At 42.1% G+C, this 16,473-nt stretch overlaps 1 protein-coding gene across 1 annotated transcript; it reads left to right on the plus strand.

Moving 5' to 3' along the window:
- The first annotated feature begins 2,503 nt into the window (after window positions 1-2,503).
- On the plus strand, window positions 2,504-14,719 carry PERP (p53 apoptosis effector related to PMP22). Its single transcript, XM_028121442.2, has 3 exons — window positions 2,504-2,717; window positions 12,634-12,774; window positions 14,383-14,719. The coding sequence occupies exons 1-3, from the start codon at window positions 2,504-2,506 to the stop codon at window positions 14,607-14,609; spliced, it is 582 nt and encodes a 193-aa protein (XP_027977243.1). The 3' UTR covers window positions 14,610-14,719.
- Window positions 14,720-16,473: the final 1,754 nt, after the last annotated feature.

Below are 16,473 nucleotides of genomic sequence, written 5' to 3' on the forward strand. Positions count from 1 at the left end.
GCAAATTACTGAACTTTATGGCCCAGTCTTCTCGTCTATATGAAGATGATAATAGTATATACCTCATTTGTGATATCTATTGCTTTTATAACCATAAAAATCCAAATTTATAAAAATAAAAACCTTTTTCTGATACACTTTACATCATCAGGCACTCTGTGATCCCTAGATTATCCAGCAGGAGGAACTACTGAGTTGCCTACTCGCCACTCTAATCCATCATTTCACTAATAAGGCAAGGTGGAATGATTGCGTTGTCTGAGAAAACTTAATGATCTACAGTTGGTATTCTTGAAAGAATCTGTTCCGTATGAACATGCAAATCCCCCTTTCTAATCTTAGTAAAGCGGGAAACTCGTGTGAAAATCGTCACCATCACCCTTTTATTGTGGTTTACTATGTGCCAGTGCTATTCTGCATGCTTTACACATATTAGCTCTTTTAATACTCATTACAACACTAAGGGGTGAGCATTACCCATTTTAGACATAAGGAAACTGAGGCACAAAGAAGCTAAGCATCCCAATGTTACACAGCTGGTATGAGAAAGGATCTGAACCCGAGCTATCTGGTTCTACAGTCTGTGAGATATATATTAGGCACATTCTCATTGGAACCCAACCAGGGTGGGTTTAGTCTCTTCCAGAAATTCTGAAGAGCTACTTTCCTTGCTTTCACCTCAACATGAATGAGCTCTCTTCCTTAAATCTATTGGAACAAGAAAAAGAAGGTATATCTAGTCCAAAATCCTTTAGAGATATTAAGACCCATGAAACTGATTTTTGTCTGAAACCACTTTGCTCCTGATCAGTACTCTATTTATTTGTAAGAATGTGATTTTTTTCTCTCACAAATATACTACACACACAGCTAATTAAACAAGTATTTACGTTACTATTGAAAACCCTGAGAGCATATTTTCTTTACACAATCTACACTGTATGCAGTTAACTCTTGGCAGAAGCCGCCCCCCACCCAATCTATTCTTTCAAAGTGAAAATATTTGCCTCTAAGGAAAATATGTGAACGTGGTTTATGCAAAATTAAGGCTGGAGATATTTTTTCATGTGGCTTCAAACATTAACTTTCTCAGCACTTTTATTGTATTAGTTCCCCAAAATTGCCAGAGAACTGCATAAGACAAAATAGTATTCTTTTTCTATTGAGAGTACCAAACGGAATTACAGAGAACTAAATTTTAAACATTGCTAAATATTCCCCCCTTCTTTTATATTAAATTGGTGGGAAAAGCAAGGGATTCAAAGGAGATCTGTGAAGGTACAAGGTAAGATGTGACCCCCCCCATTAAAAAAAAAAAAGATGTGTCCCTTATTGAATGTTTTTCATGATTTGCCCAAGGCCATCCTGGAGCCTGATGCTGGGAATTTGTTTCTCCTCGGTGCCACTCCCAGCTGCCACCCCTCCCCCCACTTGAGTCATGGTGGTGACAGAAGCAGGGCCAGGACACTGGAGGTGGGATTTTAGGTGCTGGTTGCATGTTGACATACGGTTTTTATTTGGAGAAACCTCAAAACAGTAAATGAAAAGAGTAGATTACGTGGGCTTAAATTGGGACAGATTTGTGACAGGGGGTGGACTGCCGCACACGGGACCTGAAGGTATCCGGGAAGCCAGATGAAGCTCTCCCAAGACCGAAGTGAGCATCTGCTAAATTCAGTGTGTTCATGCATTAAATGTGTATTGAGCTCTCCCCCAAGACCCAGACACAGTGCTAGACACCAGGGATACACAGATAAACAAAATACGGTCTCTGCCGTCGAAGAGCTCCAGACCCAGCAGGATAGGCGGGTACTGAAGCAGAGAAGAGTATGAAGTGTGCCACGGTACAAGGTACAAAGGTGGAGCCCAGGAAGAAGTGGCCACCTCTGCCTAGGAGGGTCAGGGACGGGCTCCTGGGTTGCGCACACACGTTCAAACGCAGCGCAGCATTGACCCACAGGTACAACGTGAACACTCATCCCAAACTGCTTGAAACTCAAATATGGGATTGTTGAAAGTCAAACCATTATCGGACAGCAGGGATTAAATATTTAGCAGGTCTGCGCAGATTAAAACCTGCACCCGGTGAGGCACTGAGAACCATATGCAGCGTGAGAGGCTCCAGGAAGCGGGAAAGGAGGCAGTGGCGAGGCGAGGAGGCGCGCGTGGCTGCAGCCGGGCCGCCGGGCCCCCTTCCCAGGCCGGGCGCCGGCCCCCACTCGGCTCCAGGCCCGGGGCGGGCGGGTTAGGCTCGCCCACGCCCCGTGTAACCCGAGCCCGGCCCCGCCTCTCCCCGCGCGCTCCCCGGGGCTGGCCGGGCAGGTCGGGGCGGCGCGCCGTGAGTCACCGGAATCTAGGTGGGGCCGGGCGCCTGGAGCCGCGTCCTCCCGGGAGCCGCCTCCCCGCGGCCTCTTCCCTTTTGTCGCGCTGCCCGCGCTCGCGGGCCACTCTCCGCGGCGTCCGAGCCCCGCGCGCTCCTCTCCTCCGCGCCGCCACCGTCGAGATGCTGCGCTGCGGCCTGGCCTGCGAGCGCTGCAGGTGGATCCTGCCCCTGCTGCTGCTCAGCGCCATCGCCTTCGACATTATCGCGCTGGCCGGCCGCGGCTGGCTGCAGTCGAGTGACCACATCCAGACGTCCTCTCTGTGGTGGCGATGCTTCCATGAGGGCGGCGGCAGCGGGTCCTACGAGGATGGCTGCCAGAGCCTCATGGACTACGGTGAGTGCCGCCGCCTCCGGGAAGCCCTCTGGGCTACGGCTGGGCGTGCACGGCCTTCGGAAACCGCCCTACGTGAAGGGACTGAACTGGGGCAGAGGTAGTGAGTGATGGGGGTAGGGGGGAGTCTGTTAAGCATCCGACCTGAACAAAAGAAAGCAGTAGCTGCTTTGGAGTGGCCAGAACCAGGCCCAACACTGGTCGAAAACGGACCTAGTTTAAACTATGTTTCGTGTAGGGTTTGTCAGTTACATGCAAAAGGTGATTTTCAGCCACTGAAAAGGTTTAGATGAGGAAATATAATGAACAAAGTGTTCATTGGAGACCTACTGAAATCTCTTACCATTGCCCCTCCTCCTGTGATTCTTGGTAAGATTAAAATATAAATATTCAAATATGTGCCTTCCCCAAGGTCGGTGTATTCGTTTAACTGGAACTAAGTGAAAGCAACTCTTCTTCCATTAAAAAAACCCTTTCCATCAAAGTTTTAGCAGTTATGATTTCAATAGGGACTGCAGTATTTTTTAAGCAGCGGGCTAGTTTTGTTAGCTTTTGTTTTAGGGGCTGTCTTTTTGACTTAAATCCGGCATTGTTGTTTAGAAAACTTACTTATTCTAATCTGATTTGAAATCTACGCAGCAAACTCATCTTCTACCCCAGCAAAATGAAGCAGAGTTGACAAATTTAATATATTGCTGATGGAATATTTTATTTTTCCAGCATGGAGGCAGCCCGGGTGTTTTACTTAATACGCGGGACTGGAGAGGAGCCCAGTCCTGTCGGGGGCCACCCCTGCTTAGGGTAGTCCTGAAGAATAGCGGGGATCTATTGTGATTAGCAGTGTGTGCCTGGGGTGCGGGAGAGGAGGGGTTAAGTATGAGCATAATCCGAAACTTAAAGCTAAATGCTCCTGAATGACGCTTTAGCAACTGAGTTCAATAGTTTTAAACTCAGAAAGAAGGCTACCCTGCCTTTTTTTTCATTCCCTGCCTGGACCATTGACTTGATTTTTCACTCCGAAGTGGCCCATGTCTTCCAAGCACACTGTTTATTTGTGGTTCTGGGGGCCCCTATCCAGAGCTTGGTGCTGTATCTTATCTACTGTGGAACTGTTTGGAAATTCCCACCATGAGCTTTCCCCGCAAAGGGAGGCATGGTCCTCATTAGCAGCTAATAAATTGTAAAGACTGCATGGAATTCCTGCTTTCCTTAAAGTCTGTGTTTTTCCTCTCTTAAAACAGAGCGCCTGCCAGCATTTCTATCTCAGATCTTTTAGGTCTTAAAAGGGAATTAATTTCTTTGAAGTAATGTATCTGTATCTTTTAGTTAAAATGCATTGGAGCTCAGTTTATTGTAGGGGAACTTAATAGGACTGCTTAAACAGGTGTGTCTTTAAACAGACTTGATTATCGTACTCAGAACAAAGGCTAGTACAGACCCAAAGAGCAGTCTGCAGTCCCCCTCATGTGCAGTCAGGTTAGTGCAGCACGGGAGGAGAGGTGCTGGTAGAACCTCCAGCAGCAGCACTATCCCTGGGACATGAGCTGGCCTGCAAGGCTCTGGCTGTGACTACAGCCCTCTTGGGAAACTCACACAATGCAGTTTTTATTTTTCTTGACTTGCAAGGTGAGCTCACCTTCGTAGGAGGGTGTGGTGCCTCCAGCCTCACAATGCTATAGTGCTTTGTATCTGGAAGGGAATAAGCAGGTTTTGTTGGTTTAATTTTTTAATTAGAAGTCTAAAGCATAAACTCTTTTAATTGTAAAGACACCACTGATCCGGTGTATAAACTATGTTTCAAGTTGATGTAGAAATTGGTCTTTGGTAAAGTTCAGTTTTCCAAGTAAAAAAAAAATCTGTTACTACCTTTATGATGCAGCAAGACTGACTTTCGTAAGTGGGCTTTATCATCTCAGTTAAGTTATTCCTATGACCTTTGCAAAGATAAGTAAGTGCCAATAATGTGTTAGACGCAGCTTTTGCGCAAGACCTAGAATCAAATCATGAATCCAGGATCCACTGTCATTAGGTGTCCATGGGAAGAAGAATATAGATGTGAGCTCCCCGAAGAGAGGTCCATCTCAGGCTTCTGTGGTCAGAGATAAGTTGGAGTGTTTATTATACTTTCACTTCATTTTGTGCCATGGACTGTTGGCTAGTTTTGCTTCACAAATATTGAAATTGTGGATTCCTACACTGTAGGGTGATTTTCTAGGCATCTCTAGCTCTGGAGATTTTCAGATAAGCTCAGTAAGGCTTTGTGGAAAACAATATGTTTACAGGAGGTCTCTCTAAAGGGTAAGCAGTTTACACACACTCCCACATATGTACAAACCCAACAAGGGGTAAGGTGGATGACTCTAATTAAAATGATATCTTAACATAGGGGATTGAGAGTGTATATCCCTCTTTAAAAACTTCTTTCTATGTTCTAGAGTGTAAACGTTGTGATTTACATTGTAACTATTAAGAAAGTATACCTTCTTATTACAAAGTGCTTGACCATCTCTTTCTATTAATTAATACTCATAACATTAGTATGTTCATTTTGATATTAAAAACACAGATTATTCCTGGCAAGTCTTGGCAATAACGCTAATAAGAGAGACGTTTTTATAAAGGGAAATAGTTCCTTAAAACTATGTAAAGTGCAGATTATACTACCCATTAGAACTATGTAAAATGCAGAATATTATATTCCCCATGGTTATCGATGGTTTTTTAAAGAATTTCAGACTGCTGCATCACCTCATTTTTCCTTATAAATGAACTAAATTATACACTGAATATTTGCTTTTACATGATATTAACAACTAAAGAAATACCCAGCTTCACAAATACTCATTTGATTTTTAAACAAAATCATGAGCATGTAGAGCATGGAGAGAATCTCACATTTATATTTGTCCAAACAGGAAGAGAACATTGAAATGATCGGTCAAATTTCACCTATAAATAAAATGCAAAATTGCATTTGCGTGCATGTTCACGCATACTGTTTTTGTTCTGCCGGCACCCTTTCTTCCCCAGTTTTAGGAAAAAAATACATCAGAAGGATATTTTAAATATCAATGATGGAGATTTCAAATCCCAAGCAGGTGCCTACTTGTCAGGGTGGAAACTAATTGTGATGAGTTTATGCGCCAGGAATGGCAGTGGGGACCCAGTGCAGCCAAATCAGAGTGCCTGCCTCAGCTCTGAACTCAGAAATACAGAGCTTCCTTTTTACCAGATGCCTCTGAATACCGCACAATGCATTGAATGTGTTGTTTTTGTTTTTGTTTTTTGTTTTTTTGTTTTGTTTTGTTTTTACATGAAATCAGTCTCGGGTAAGTCCAGGAATCAGAGTATTATATGAAATATTTTTAGATCATTTAGCCCTATGGTTCTTAACTGTACAGAAAATGAGAAAGATAAGTACCAAGTGAATAGGTTTACATCAGGCTAAATTCAACTCAAAGGACTTCATGTTGAGATTAGGCTCTTGAGGCTCTTCCGAGGGGAGGCGGGGAGAGGTATTGCAATGTCATTGTTTTATGGAAACATGTATAGATTATTCTTTGTGGGTGGGTGTTCATGGTTTTACCTAGCAAAATAAAAAGTTGGCCACTCAATTGGTCATAGCTAAAAATATATATATGTGTGTATTGATTTATAAAATCCAGACGTGTTTCAGGAACCAGTGATTGGCCCCCTTGCTGGGCTTAGCAGGAACTGCCTGGGAACCTCACTCCCTTTTAAGTGACCTAACTTGTTTTCTCCCTGCTAGTGGACACAGACTCCCATAATAGGGAGGCTATAATAGAAGGGCTTTCACCAAAGCCTGTGCTCATCAACACCCCCGTGACGAGCTAAGCCTCTTCCCTTTGTTCTGCATCTTAATTCGGTTCCCTGGATGCTGCTATTTGTCTAAAAGTACTTGTCTTATACTGATGGAGAGCAAGTATGCTTCCATGTAAATTCAATTTCCCTGCCTTTTTCATCTGACAGATTTTCAAGTCTGTGAGGATAGCTCCCCGATTCCCTGCTAGTTATCTAAATTCAGGGTACAAATCCCCATGTCCACATCTTCCTGGGTGGAATGGTTTTTCCCCACTGAGACTTTAAAACAAGACTGTAAAGAGGTAATGTGTCAGGGTTCTATAAAAACCCAGCGGTAAGTAGTTACCATCAGGCTCAGTTTCAGGAGAAAATGTAGACTATGTAAAGAATCTCACACCGATTGGATGCCATCCCATGTGATCCTGACCTTGCTTTACTGCCTTCTAACGCTTCTGCAAAATCACTTCTTCCGACGTAGAGTTTTTTGGAGGCCTGTGACAAGTTGTCCTCTAGATTTTTGCTACTCAACATGTCCAGACCAGCAGCATCCGCCTTGTCTGGAAGGTTATTGGACACTCGGTGTCTCAGGCCCCACCTGCTGAAGCAGAATCTGCATTTTCGCAAGATCGCCAGGTGATTTGTAAGCGCTTTCTGGTTTCAGAGGCATTGGCCTGTGTTCCTGCGGATCACCTCCTCATTGGACATGCCCCAGTCTTTTTGAATATGTATTCCACCCATGTGTATCTTTATTTGTAGATACGATCTTTTTAATTTTTTCAGCCATGATTTTATCCAGTTTTCAGTTCTATGACATAAAGATTCTGTCTGACATAAAGAACACTACACAAACAGTATGAGATCTGACAAAATCTCAGATTTACTAGCTAAGGCCTTCGTACTATTAATAGATGAATCTGTTGTTCTGGAAAGGGACCCTACTTGAATTGGGTGGCAGGTTGGTGTCTGCAGGGCACTGAGTAAGGGGCTAGGCCAGCCTGTTTTGGTCGGTATTTGGGGCCCACATGTAAAACTACTGAAGAATGCAGCATATCCAGTGAAAGAAAAACTAACTTTAGAGGAATAGTTAGTGACAGTCTGCAAAACATTACCCACAATACTAAAAATATGAGTAGTGCTCTCGTCTTAGAAAGATGTTTTCTTTTTTCCACAAGCTTCAGTTTGCTTTATGGTTTCTCGCTTGGCATTCAAGGTATTTATTTATTTCTGCTATCATCTATCTATCTATCTATTATCTATCTATCTATCAATCATCTATCATCTATTTTGCTCCTTTCTTATCAGTTGACCTCACTGGTCTTTTCCTAGCTGTATTTGCCTTGTAACATTCTATTTTCACATGTCGTCACTGGAAAAAAGATACAGCATTTTTCTCATACAAAATAACTTAAAAGCATTTCCTAGGAAAAACTCAGAATTTCATTAGTGACCATTTGTGTTGATTTAATGTTGCATCTTTGCAGGTGATGGCGAAATTAGGTAAGCTGTTCTTCATCCAAATGGATCTTCAATGAATCTTGTTTACAAGTGGATTTATAAGGCTGCTGTTTTCTTTGATAATAGGAACTTCTCCAAATGGCACTTAGAAAATAAATTTAGGGCATAGTAGATCATATATAACACCAAATTCATCTTCCCTTAAGGAGACAGAACGAACAGAAACCATTCCCGCTCAGAAACACGGCGTCTGTTTACCTGGAGTACTGCATGATTTGTGTTCTCGGTTCAGAGAGTGCTAACTGACAGCGAGAATCCTCCCTGCTCCCTATCACAAACCACAGTTAGAAAAGGCAATACAATTTTGCGTATAAAATAATAAAGGAGGACAGACTTGTCTTCACAATAAAGATGTACATATTGCCTGTGAAGAGCCAAGGACCATCTATCTGTTCAATCATGGAAGAAGTAGTAGGATAAGTTTTTAAAAAATTGGTGTTTTTCTATTGGGGTTGGTAGATATGGTATAATTTAGACCATGGTATCGTATAAAAATATGAATAGTTCCCCAAAGGGTTGGGTAAATTTGTAGGTGTTAGGCTCATTCTAGACCACAGGTACTTGGGGTACAGATTTACCTTAACTTTTCAAAATGTATGTCATGGAGATTTGCCATCTTATAAGTCTACATGGCTTTCGGTCCCCTTCTCGGACAGAATATAGGGCTGGGCTGACCCTGCTAAGACCCGGGAGGGTCCATCTCATCATTTTATAGCAACATAGTCATTGATATGAGAAGGCAGTTTGGCTTACTCATTATTCATCAGCCAGATCTTCAAAGCCGTGCCAAGGTTTGGGTCTTCAGTAGTAGTTAAGTGATTCAGTGTGGGCGTTTCCATGCTGTAGGAGCAGGTTACACGTGTTCTACTTCCAGAGAAGCCTTTCTCTGGACAAGATGCCACTTAATTTGCCATTTTGATTTTCTTTAGACTCAGCATTTTAAGTAAACAAACCGTGACTGAATTATTTCACATAGCATAGGCCAAGTGCTTAAAATGGGCTGTGTTTATATTTGTGCTCACTGGTTGGCTTCAGGTTAGGTGAACTGGCTTGCCGTTTTCTTAATTCCTTTCAAATACTTGAAACTCAGTGTAAATTACACCTCAGCTATCATGTTAGAGGAAGTAGTAATAGCAATAATCTGTATTCATCTTCCTCAAATAAATAAGAATAATGTTACTCTCCATAGCTACATCATACATGACTTATTTAGCTCTACTTATAAAACCTTAATCTGTGACTGTCAATTTGGTTATCAAAATATATTCTTTGTTAGGAGATTTTATTATCGAAAATTCACATTCGGCCATGCAGTTTTCCCCTACGTTTGCTTTCCTTTGCATGCAGTTTTGAACCTATGAACTCAAAAGGAAAAATCAGTATCTGCTTCTTTGAATTAATAATTGGATTTAATTGAATATAATCATTGGCAGTAACCAGAAACATCTATAGAAATGTGACTGTAATTGACAGTGGGTCACATCCAGAAAATTATATGCTCTTGTTTTTGGCAGTGCTGCATCTGTTTTTATAAGGAGATTAACCGTCTCTCTTAGTTCTCAAACTTTAGCATGGATGTAAGAAGTGTCAGTAAGGTGCAGATTCCTGGGTACTACCTCTTGAGTTCTGATTCAGTGGGTTGGGAGGGAACCACAGGAATCTATATTTTTGATAAGCACCACTGATGATTTTGACACCATGGTCTTTGGGCTCGGCTTTGAGATGATCTGATTAACGTTCTTTCCAAAGCATGGTCCCGCTTCTCTTGCAAGTTCCCTTACTTGAAGGACAAGGCAAAAGTGAGAATGTTTCACATTCTGGCTTTATTCATTTCTATTTTAAAATAAAACATTTCTATTTTATCTTGGCCCTAAGGTCTCTTATTGATCTCCAGAAAGCACAAAAAGATCTGGAGGGAAGTAATGAAAATTATAAATATCAAATCAGGCCCATTCATGCACTCTCAGCCTTGTCCTGCAGGGATACTAAGGCATCATTTGTGGGGAAACATGGTATTTCTGAGGCATATTAAAAAATGTGTCTTCTCCTTAATAACCTATCATGCCCCAGTCATTCATAAACCTAGAGGAAGATCTGGGAGGAGCTTGGGGATTGGAGAAAGCAACAGGGGAACTTAGTTCAGGTTTGTCTATAACAGATGAAGATGTAAACATGTGGTGGGGTAACTGAGGAACAAGGATGTGATAGCGCAGAACTTTGCAAATATAGGAAGAAAACGGAAAAACTCGAGATCCCAGAGAAAAGTTCATAGGCATACACAAGTAACTTCTTGAACGGTGAAGGCTGGAGAATTTCTAGCTCCCTGACTTTTCACACAAGGGCTGTCATGCTCACACTTGTCTTGAAAGAAGGCATTTTTTGCCCCGGTTAACAGCTGTGCAGACAACAGTGGCTACTTAGTGGCAGAGGCAGGGTAGAAATGAGATCCGGCTGGCTTCAGAGCCCAGGCCACCTCTGCTCTCTGATATCTTTTACTTGGACCAGCCAAATGACCTATCCCGAAGGGAGGGTGCAGGTGTCAGCCAAGCTGTGTTGGAGAAGGAGTAAAACCAGAGCAGTTTGCTTTTTACTTTTTTCGAGTGCAATACAGAGGAATAGGTCAAGAGCGCATGTTCGTCCATCAATGAATGAATGAATGGATAAAATAAATGTGGAAGATCTGTACAACAGAATATTTTTTGGTTATAAAAAGAGATGGAGTACTGGTACCTGCAAATATGGGTGAGCCTTGAAGCCATTATGCTAGGTGAGAGGAGACAGTCACGAAAGGCCACGCAGTATGGATCCCATTTATTGGAAATGTCCAGAATAAGCAAATTGGTAGAGACAGAAACTAGATTAATGGTTGCCGGAAGCTGGAGGAAAGGGAGAATGGCAAGTGACAGCTAATGGATGTGGGGCTTCTTCTGGGGGTGATGAAAATTTTGGAATTGTAAGAGGTGATGGTTGCACCACCCTGTGGATATAGTAGAGACCCCTGAATTGTACACTTTGAAAGAGTGAATTTTATGTAAATTATGTATCTGGAAAGAATCCTGTTTTGGGTTTAACCAGGCTGGAAATCAAACTCTGCCTGAACCACCTACCAACTGTGTGGCTATGGGCAGGTCATCTGAACTTTCAAAGCCTTAGTATATCCTCATTTCTAAAGAAATGATGATAAAGTTTTTTCTTATTTTTAAGTTATCTCTACACCCAACATGGGGCTTGAACTTACAACCCTGAGATCAGAAGTCCCATGCTCTACCTACTGAGCCAGCCGGGTGCCCCACTAAAGAAATGATGATAGTATGAACCTTTAAAATGTATTGTGGGGCGTCTGGGTGACTCAGTTGGTTAAGCATCCGACCCTTGATTTAGGCTCAGGTCGTGATCTCAGGGTCGTGAGATGGAGCCCTGCTTCAGGCTCGGCAGTGGGCGTGGAACCTGCTTAAGATTCTCTCTCCCCTCCTCCATCTGCTCCTCCCCCACCTCCCTCTCTTAAAAGAAAAAAAAAAAAAAAGAGAACATTAAAAGTTAGTGTGAAGATTTAGTGAACGGATGCATGTCAAGTTCTTAGCGCAGTGCCTGGCAAGAGTAATTCCATCATCAGTGTTAGTTATGCCCTCTAGAAAGCAGGTTATCTTGGAAGAGATTTTTGAAATCAGTGCCGGTTGCACACCGGGAATTACTGACTAGAATTGTTAGCCTGGGTATCTTGGCTCTCCCTATGTCCACAGGCTCAAGGTAGAACAACACAGGGCTGGAGTAGCCCATGCGGACTTTCAAACCCAGAACTCAGTTTTCACTTCATCCTGATTGCTTTTAAGGCCCATACCCATTATTAAGAAGTCTTGTGCTATCAATTCTGAATACTTCAGAAGTGAAAATTTAGACAAACAATGGCATATGTTTGTACCTAAGCTTGTTATAAAAGTCACAGCTTCTTTAAATTGTTTTAGTGCACCTCTCTGCCTAGTCATAAGTACGTTTTCCAAGATTATTTTGGCACAGCACCAAACATTAATACGAACCAAAGATCTTTTTAAAGGTATTTGAACCATTTCCTAAAGGGATTATAACTTAATTGTTCAATAGCAAAAGTGTTGTTTGTTATGGTTGTTTTATGTTGAACTTGAGTGAACCTTCTATTTTATTTTATTTATTTTTTAAAAGATTTTATTTATTTATTTGAGAGAGTGCGTGCGAGAGCAAGAGAGCGAGAGGGAGCATGAGCAGGGGGAGGGACAGAGGGAGAGAACCTTTTAAATGTACCTGTTTGTATGGCTTCTTTATTATATGAGGAACAGTTGAATGGATTTTAACTTTCATGTCAGAGATAGAAACCTTTGCCCCAAGTCTGAGGGGAGAGGGCATTACTACAAGGAATATATCCGTGCCCTCCCTGTGAATTGCCTATTCCTCCCTTGACATATGGAGGTGCTGAGGTTCTGTCAAAAAGACTGTCCTTCCACCCAAATAAAGTAGTAGACAATTAAAAAAAAAAAAACTCCTATTGATACTTTGATAGGTGATTTTAAAATTTGGCCCGTGTGTCTTCTTACTTTCTTTTCTCTTGCAGCGTGGGGAAGGGCAGCGGCCGCCATGCTCTTCTGTGGCTTTATCATCCTGGTGATCTGTTTCATCTTGTCCTTCTTTGCCCTCTGCGGACCCCAGATGCTCGTCTTTCTGAGAGTGATTGGAGGCCTCCTGGCCCTGGCTGGTAAGACTAAGTCAGCGGCTCTTCATTTGTACCCTTCAGTAGACCTCACGATAGCCCTGTCCAACCCACAATCCTTGATAATTACACTTCCGGATCTATTGTCCGAAAACGTGTCACCACAGGCAGAGGTAACAGAGACATGTGCTTTGAGGTCTAGGTCCCTTTCCTCCTGTGTCTCAGATGGTACCTCGTGCCTCCCATCCATGCTGCATGCTGCTCTCTCTTAGAGGTGACCCCCCACGTCCAGTGACACCCCAACTTTGAGGGACCAGGGCTGAGACAGGGCTGACTCAGTGCACTGTTTCCATAGTAGCCCCAGTGCTGGCCTCCTGTGAGCCCCCTTGCTGAGGGGGCTGGAATGCCCCTGAGCCATTTTACTTACGGAAGGAGTGTTACAGTCTTATGATGTGGCGGGTCATAGAAAGGTTTTCTGCAGTGCGACAGGAAACCCTAGGAGGGGCCAGCTCCGGAACTGCCTTTTTGCATCATAGAGCTGATTCTGCGGGATGGGGGATTTAGTGATGCAGGCGGGTGTGGTCAGAGTGTACATTTATTAATGGAATGCAAGAACTAGGGATCTAGGAGCACAGCCGGCAGGTACCGCTTGGTGTAGACTAGAGTCTTAATGTTACAGAGTGAAAATGTGTTCCCACCCTATGACGTGACAACAGACATGGGAAATATTATGTGAAAAGAATGCAGAACACAACATAGCATGTGTATGTCATTATAGCTTCACGGAGTTATGCATGTTCATTGAAAAAGAATACAAAATTCGATTAAATCAAGTTCTTATTTTTTTAAGTTGCTTAAAATGTTAACATGATTAATAGTAATTGTAAGAAGGTGACTCTTATACCAAAGAGTTTAGAAGTCTTCTCGACCTGTGTTTTCTTGCTTATCTCCTCCTTACACTTCCCTGTGGCAGGAGGACTATTCCCCTCCTGTTTCTGTTCCCCCAGCCTGGAATGCTGTTCCCTCTGACCTCCATCTCTCCATTTCCATTTATTCCTCAGATTCCCACCTCCTCTTCAGGCTTTTCTGGTGTTTCTCTACGTTGATCATTCACATCACTGGCTTGTTGTGTCATTTAGTTACTCATTTATTAAATGAATATTCCGGTGGTGTGCTGTTAAATATCAATATTGTCAAATATATGTACATGTGTGCGTGTACACACGTGTAGGTGTATATATTATTTTTGCTAGCCCTGAAAATATTAACTGTGTTTGGCACAGGAAATACCAAGAAGAAAAGATACTCTTTTGTACCACCCTGTTTTCGGCTGTACACCACCGTTTTGCACTCTGACCTTAAGTAAATACAATGCTCACACATGTCCTAAAGAGGGATTCTCTAATTGCTTTCTGTCCGTGTTTCATATATTCAGCATTCTGCTCAGTGCCAGGTCTCTCTGACATACAAGAGTCAATAACTTGTTTTGGCTCATGATGAATAGATCCCCCGCCAGTCTCTTTCATTAGCCGGAAGTAGATTTAACACTGATTTAATGGCAAAAACCAGCTGTGGAAGACGGAGTTAATCTGTTGTCCCTGTGCATTCATTCATGTGTCCATATTCACTTTGGGATGTTTTTCTTCCCTTTAGCTGTATTCCAGATCATCTCCCTGGTAATTTACCCTGTGAAGTACACGCAGACCTTCAACCTTCATGCCAACCCCGGTGTCACTTACATCTATAACTGGGCCTATGGTTTTGGGTGGGCGGCCACGATTATCCTGATTGGCTGTGCCTTCTTCTTCTGTTGCCTTCCCAACTACGAAGATGACCTTTTGGGCAATGCCAAGCCCAGGTACTTCTACACATCCGCCTAAGGTGGGGAGTGAGCAGAAGATCGCTGCTGCCAAGATGGATCCCAGAGCAAGAAACTGTCTTCTCCAGCATCCTTTGAACCCATTTTGTGGGCGGTGTTCCTATCATTAAACTAGTCAATGCTAAAATAATTTGGGAGAAAATATTACTTACATGGTGTTATAGTTTCATATTCATCTTTTATATATGTTTTGTAAACAAAACTTACTTCTTTAACTAATGATCTCTAATATGCCAATATCCCCTAATATCTATTCATACCATTTATATGACATTTGTAAAAGAATATGAATATGAAGCTTAACCACTGTATAAGGCAAAAATGAGAAGGCTTCAAAGATTGGACTGACCTGATCAAGTTTCTGGTTTTCCCAGATGGAATGGACTGGGTCTATTAAGAGCCGACGAGAAGAGAGAGATATTAGTAAAAATTGTCCGTGACCCAATATCCTAAAAGAATTGCAAAAAATATTTTCCAAGCCTTCACCTATTTAAAGAAGTGAAATAGTTTCCTAAATGCGTATCGTTTGTGAGAATTTCTCACTAATATCCTGATTTGTTTTGCGAAGCTTCACGTCTACTTGATATGGCATGTAGGAAAGTATTCTTTCATAGCCAAAGCCTGCTGCAGTTGTAAGGCCTCCTTATGTAGTGAAAGGTTAAGAGGAATTTTTTTCTTTTAAAGTGGTTTATAGGGTTGGGGTGTGGGAAAATGCTGTATTAATGAATCTGTACTCTTTTGTGTCTATGTGGTCAGGAACACAGTAGATGGATTGAAAGATGGGCTGGGTCTAATTCATCACGACTGATAGGCATGAATTGGTGGTTTAGTAAAGCGTTAGGAGCTCCATTCCTCTCAGAAAGTGACATTAAAACAGCCAAAGGAGAGGAATTGGCTTGAATTGTTCATCTCAGATTTGACTGGGCTCTAATCATATAGACACAGCTTCTGGTAGATTGCAATTGTAAACAACACCTTAAATGTAGTTACAAACCTGGTCTTCCTTGGAAAAAGAGATATAAAATATCTGATATAAGACATACAACAGGAGAATTCAGGGATGTGGGATTTCTCTGAATGGCAAATAGAGGATATATCGCGCTATGATTTTTTTTTTTTTTACCATTTGTACTTACATAATGAAAACCAATTCATTTTATATATCAAATTATTATTTTATAAGTTGCAGAATAAACAATTGCAGTTTTCATTATGAATTTTCCCCAATAAACCAGGTGTTCTAATCTTGTTTCTAGTTTGTAGTTTTTGGTCTTGCTTTTTTTCCTTTTTCCACTCTGGGGAAGGGAATTTTTAAAAGATGCTTTGAGTTGGGCAAAATAGTAAGAACATCGGATAAAATGAAAAGTAGCTTTTTCTTAGTTTGAAGAGTCTTGCTGATTTTACATTTCCGATAACAATGTTTGAAGGGACTTTCATGGATTCTAGTAGTCTGCTCCCTGGACTGCTTCCTCAATGACCACTACCCGGCACACAGATCCCATTCAGCCTCTATCCAGTGCTGCCTCCAGAGGGAAATGGACTAAGAGGCTTCTCATAGGTCCAGATGCCACGGAATATTTGTGTGGTTTAGCTGAAGGTTCATTCTTCTCTCATCTTCCCGCCTGAGATGGGATCTTCTTCCACTCAGGTTTCTTCTTTTCCCCTTGTCCACATTCCCATCTGATCATGGTTTTCCAGCATGGTTTGTAGGTTAATTCTCCCCTGGTGTGTGTGGAAATGTGAAGACGGGTTGTCGAGTGGCATGGTGGGAGATTGGAGATACTTCTTCTTAGTGCCTCTTTTGACCAGTTGGCTCTTGGCAGTCAATTTTTTTTCCTGTGTTTTTCAAAATATGAGGTGAATGT

Source organism: Eumetopias jubatus, unplaced genomic scaffold (genome assembly GCF_037043125.1).
Source record: "Eumetopias jubatus isolate StellerSeaLion01/CBP00866 unplaced genomic scaffold, mEumJub1_p1.0 scaffold_6, whole genome shotgun sequence".
Lineage (NCBI taxonomy): Eukaryota > Metazoa > Chordata > Mammalia > Carnivora > Otariidae > Eumetopias > Eumetopias jubatus.

What these genes read in the sequence shown, in the direction of transcription:
- PERP (XM_028121442.2), top strand. Translation starts at nt 2,504, where the DNA reads ATGCTGCGCTGCGGCCTGGCCTGCGAGCGCTGCAGGTGGATCCTGCCC. An exon ending in CCAGAGCCTCATGGACTACG is followed by an intron (nt 2,718 to 12,633) that starts GTGAGTGCCGCC and finishes TTTCTCTTGCAG; the next exon opens with CGTGGGGAAGGGCAGCGGCC. An exon ending in AGGCCTCCTGGCCCTGGCTG is followed by an intron (nt 12,775 to 14,382) that starts GTAAGACTAAGT and finishes TCTTCCCTTTAG; the next exon opens with CTGTATTCCAGATCATCTCC.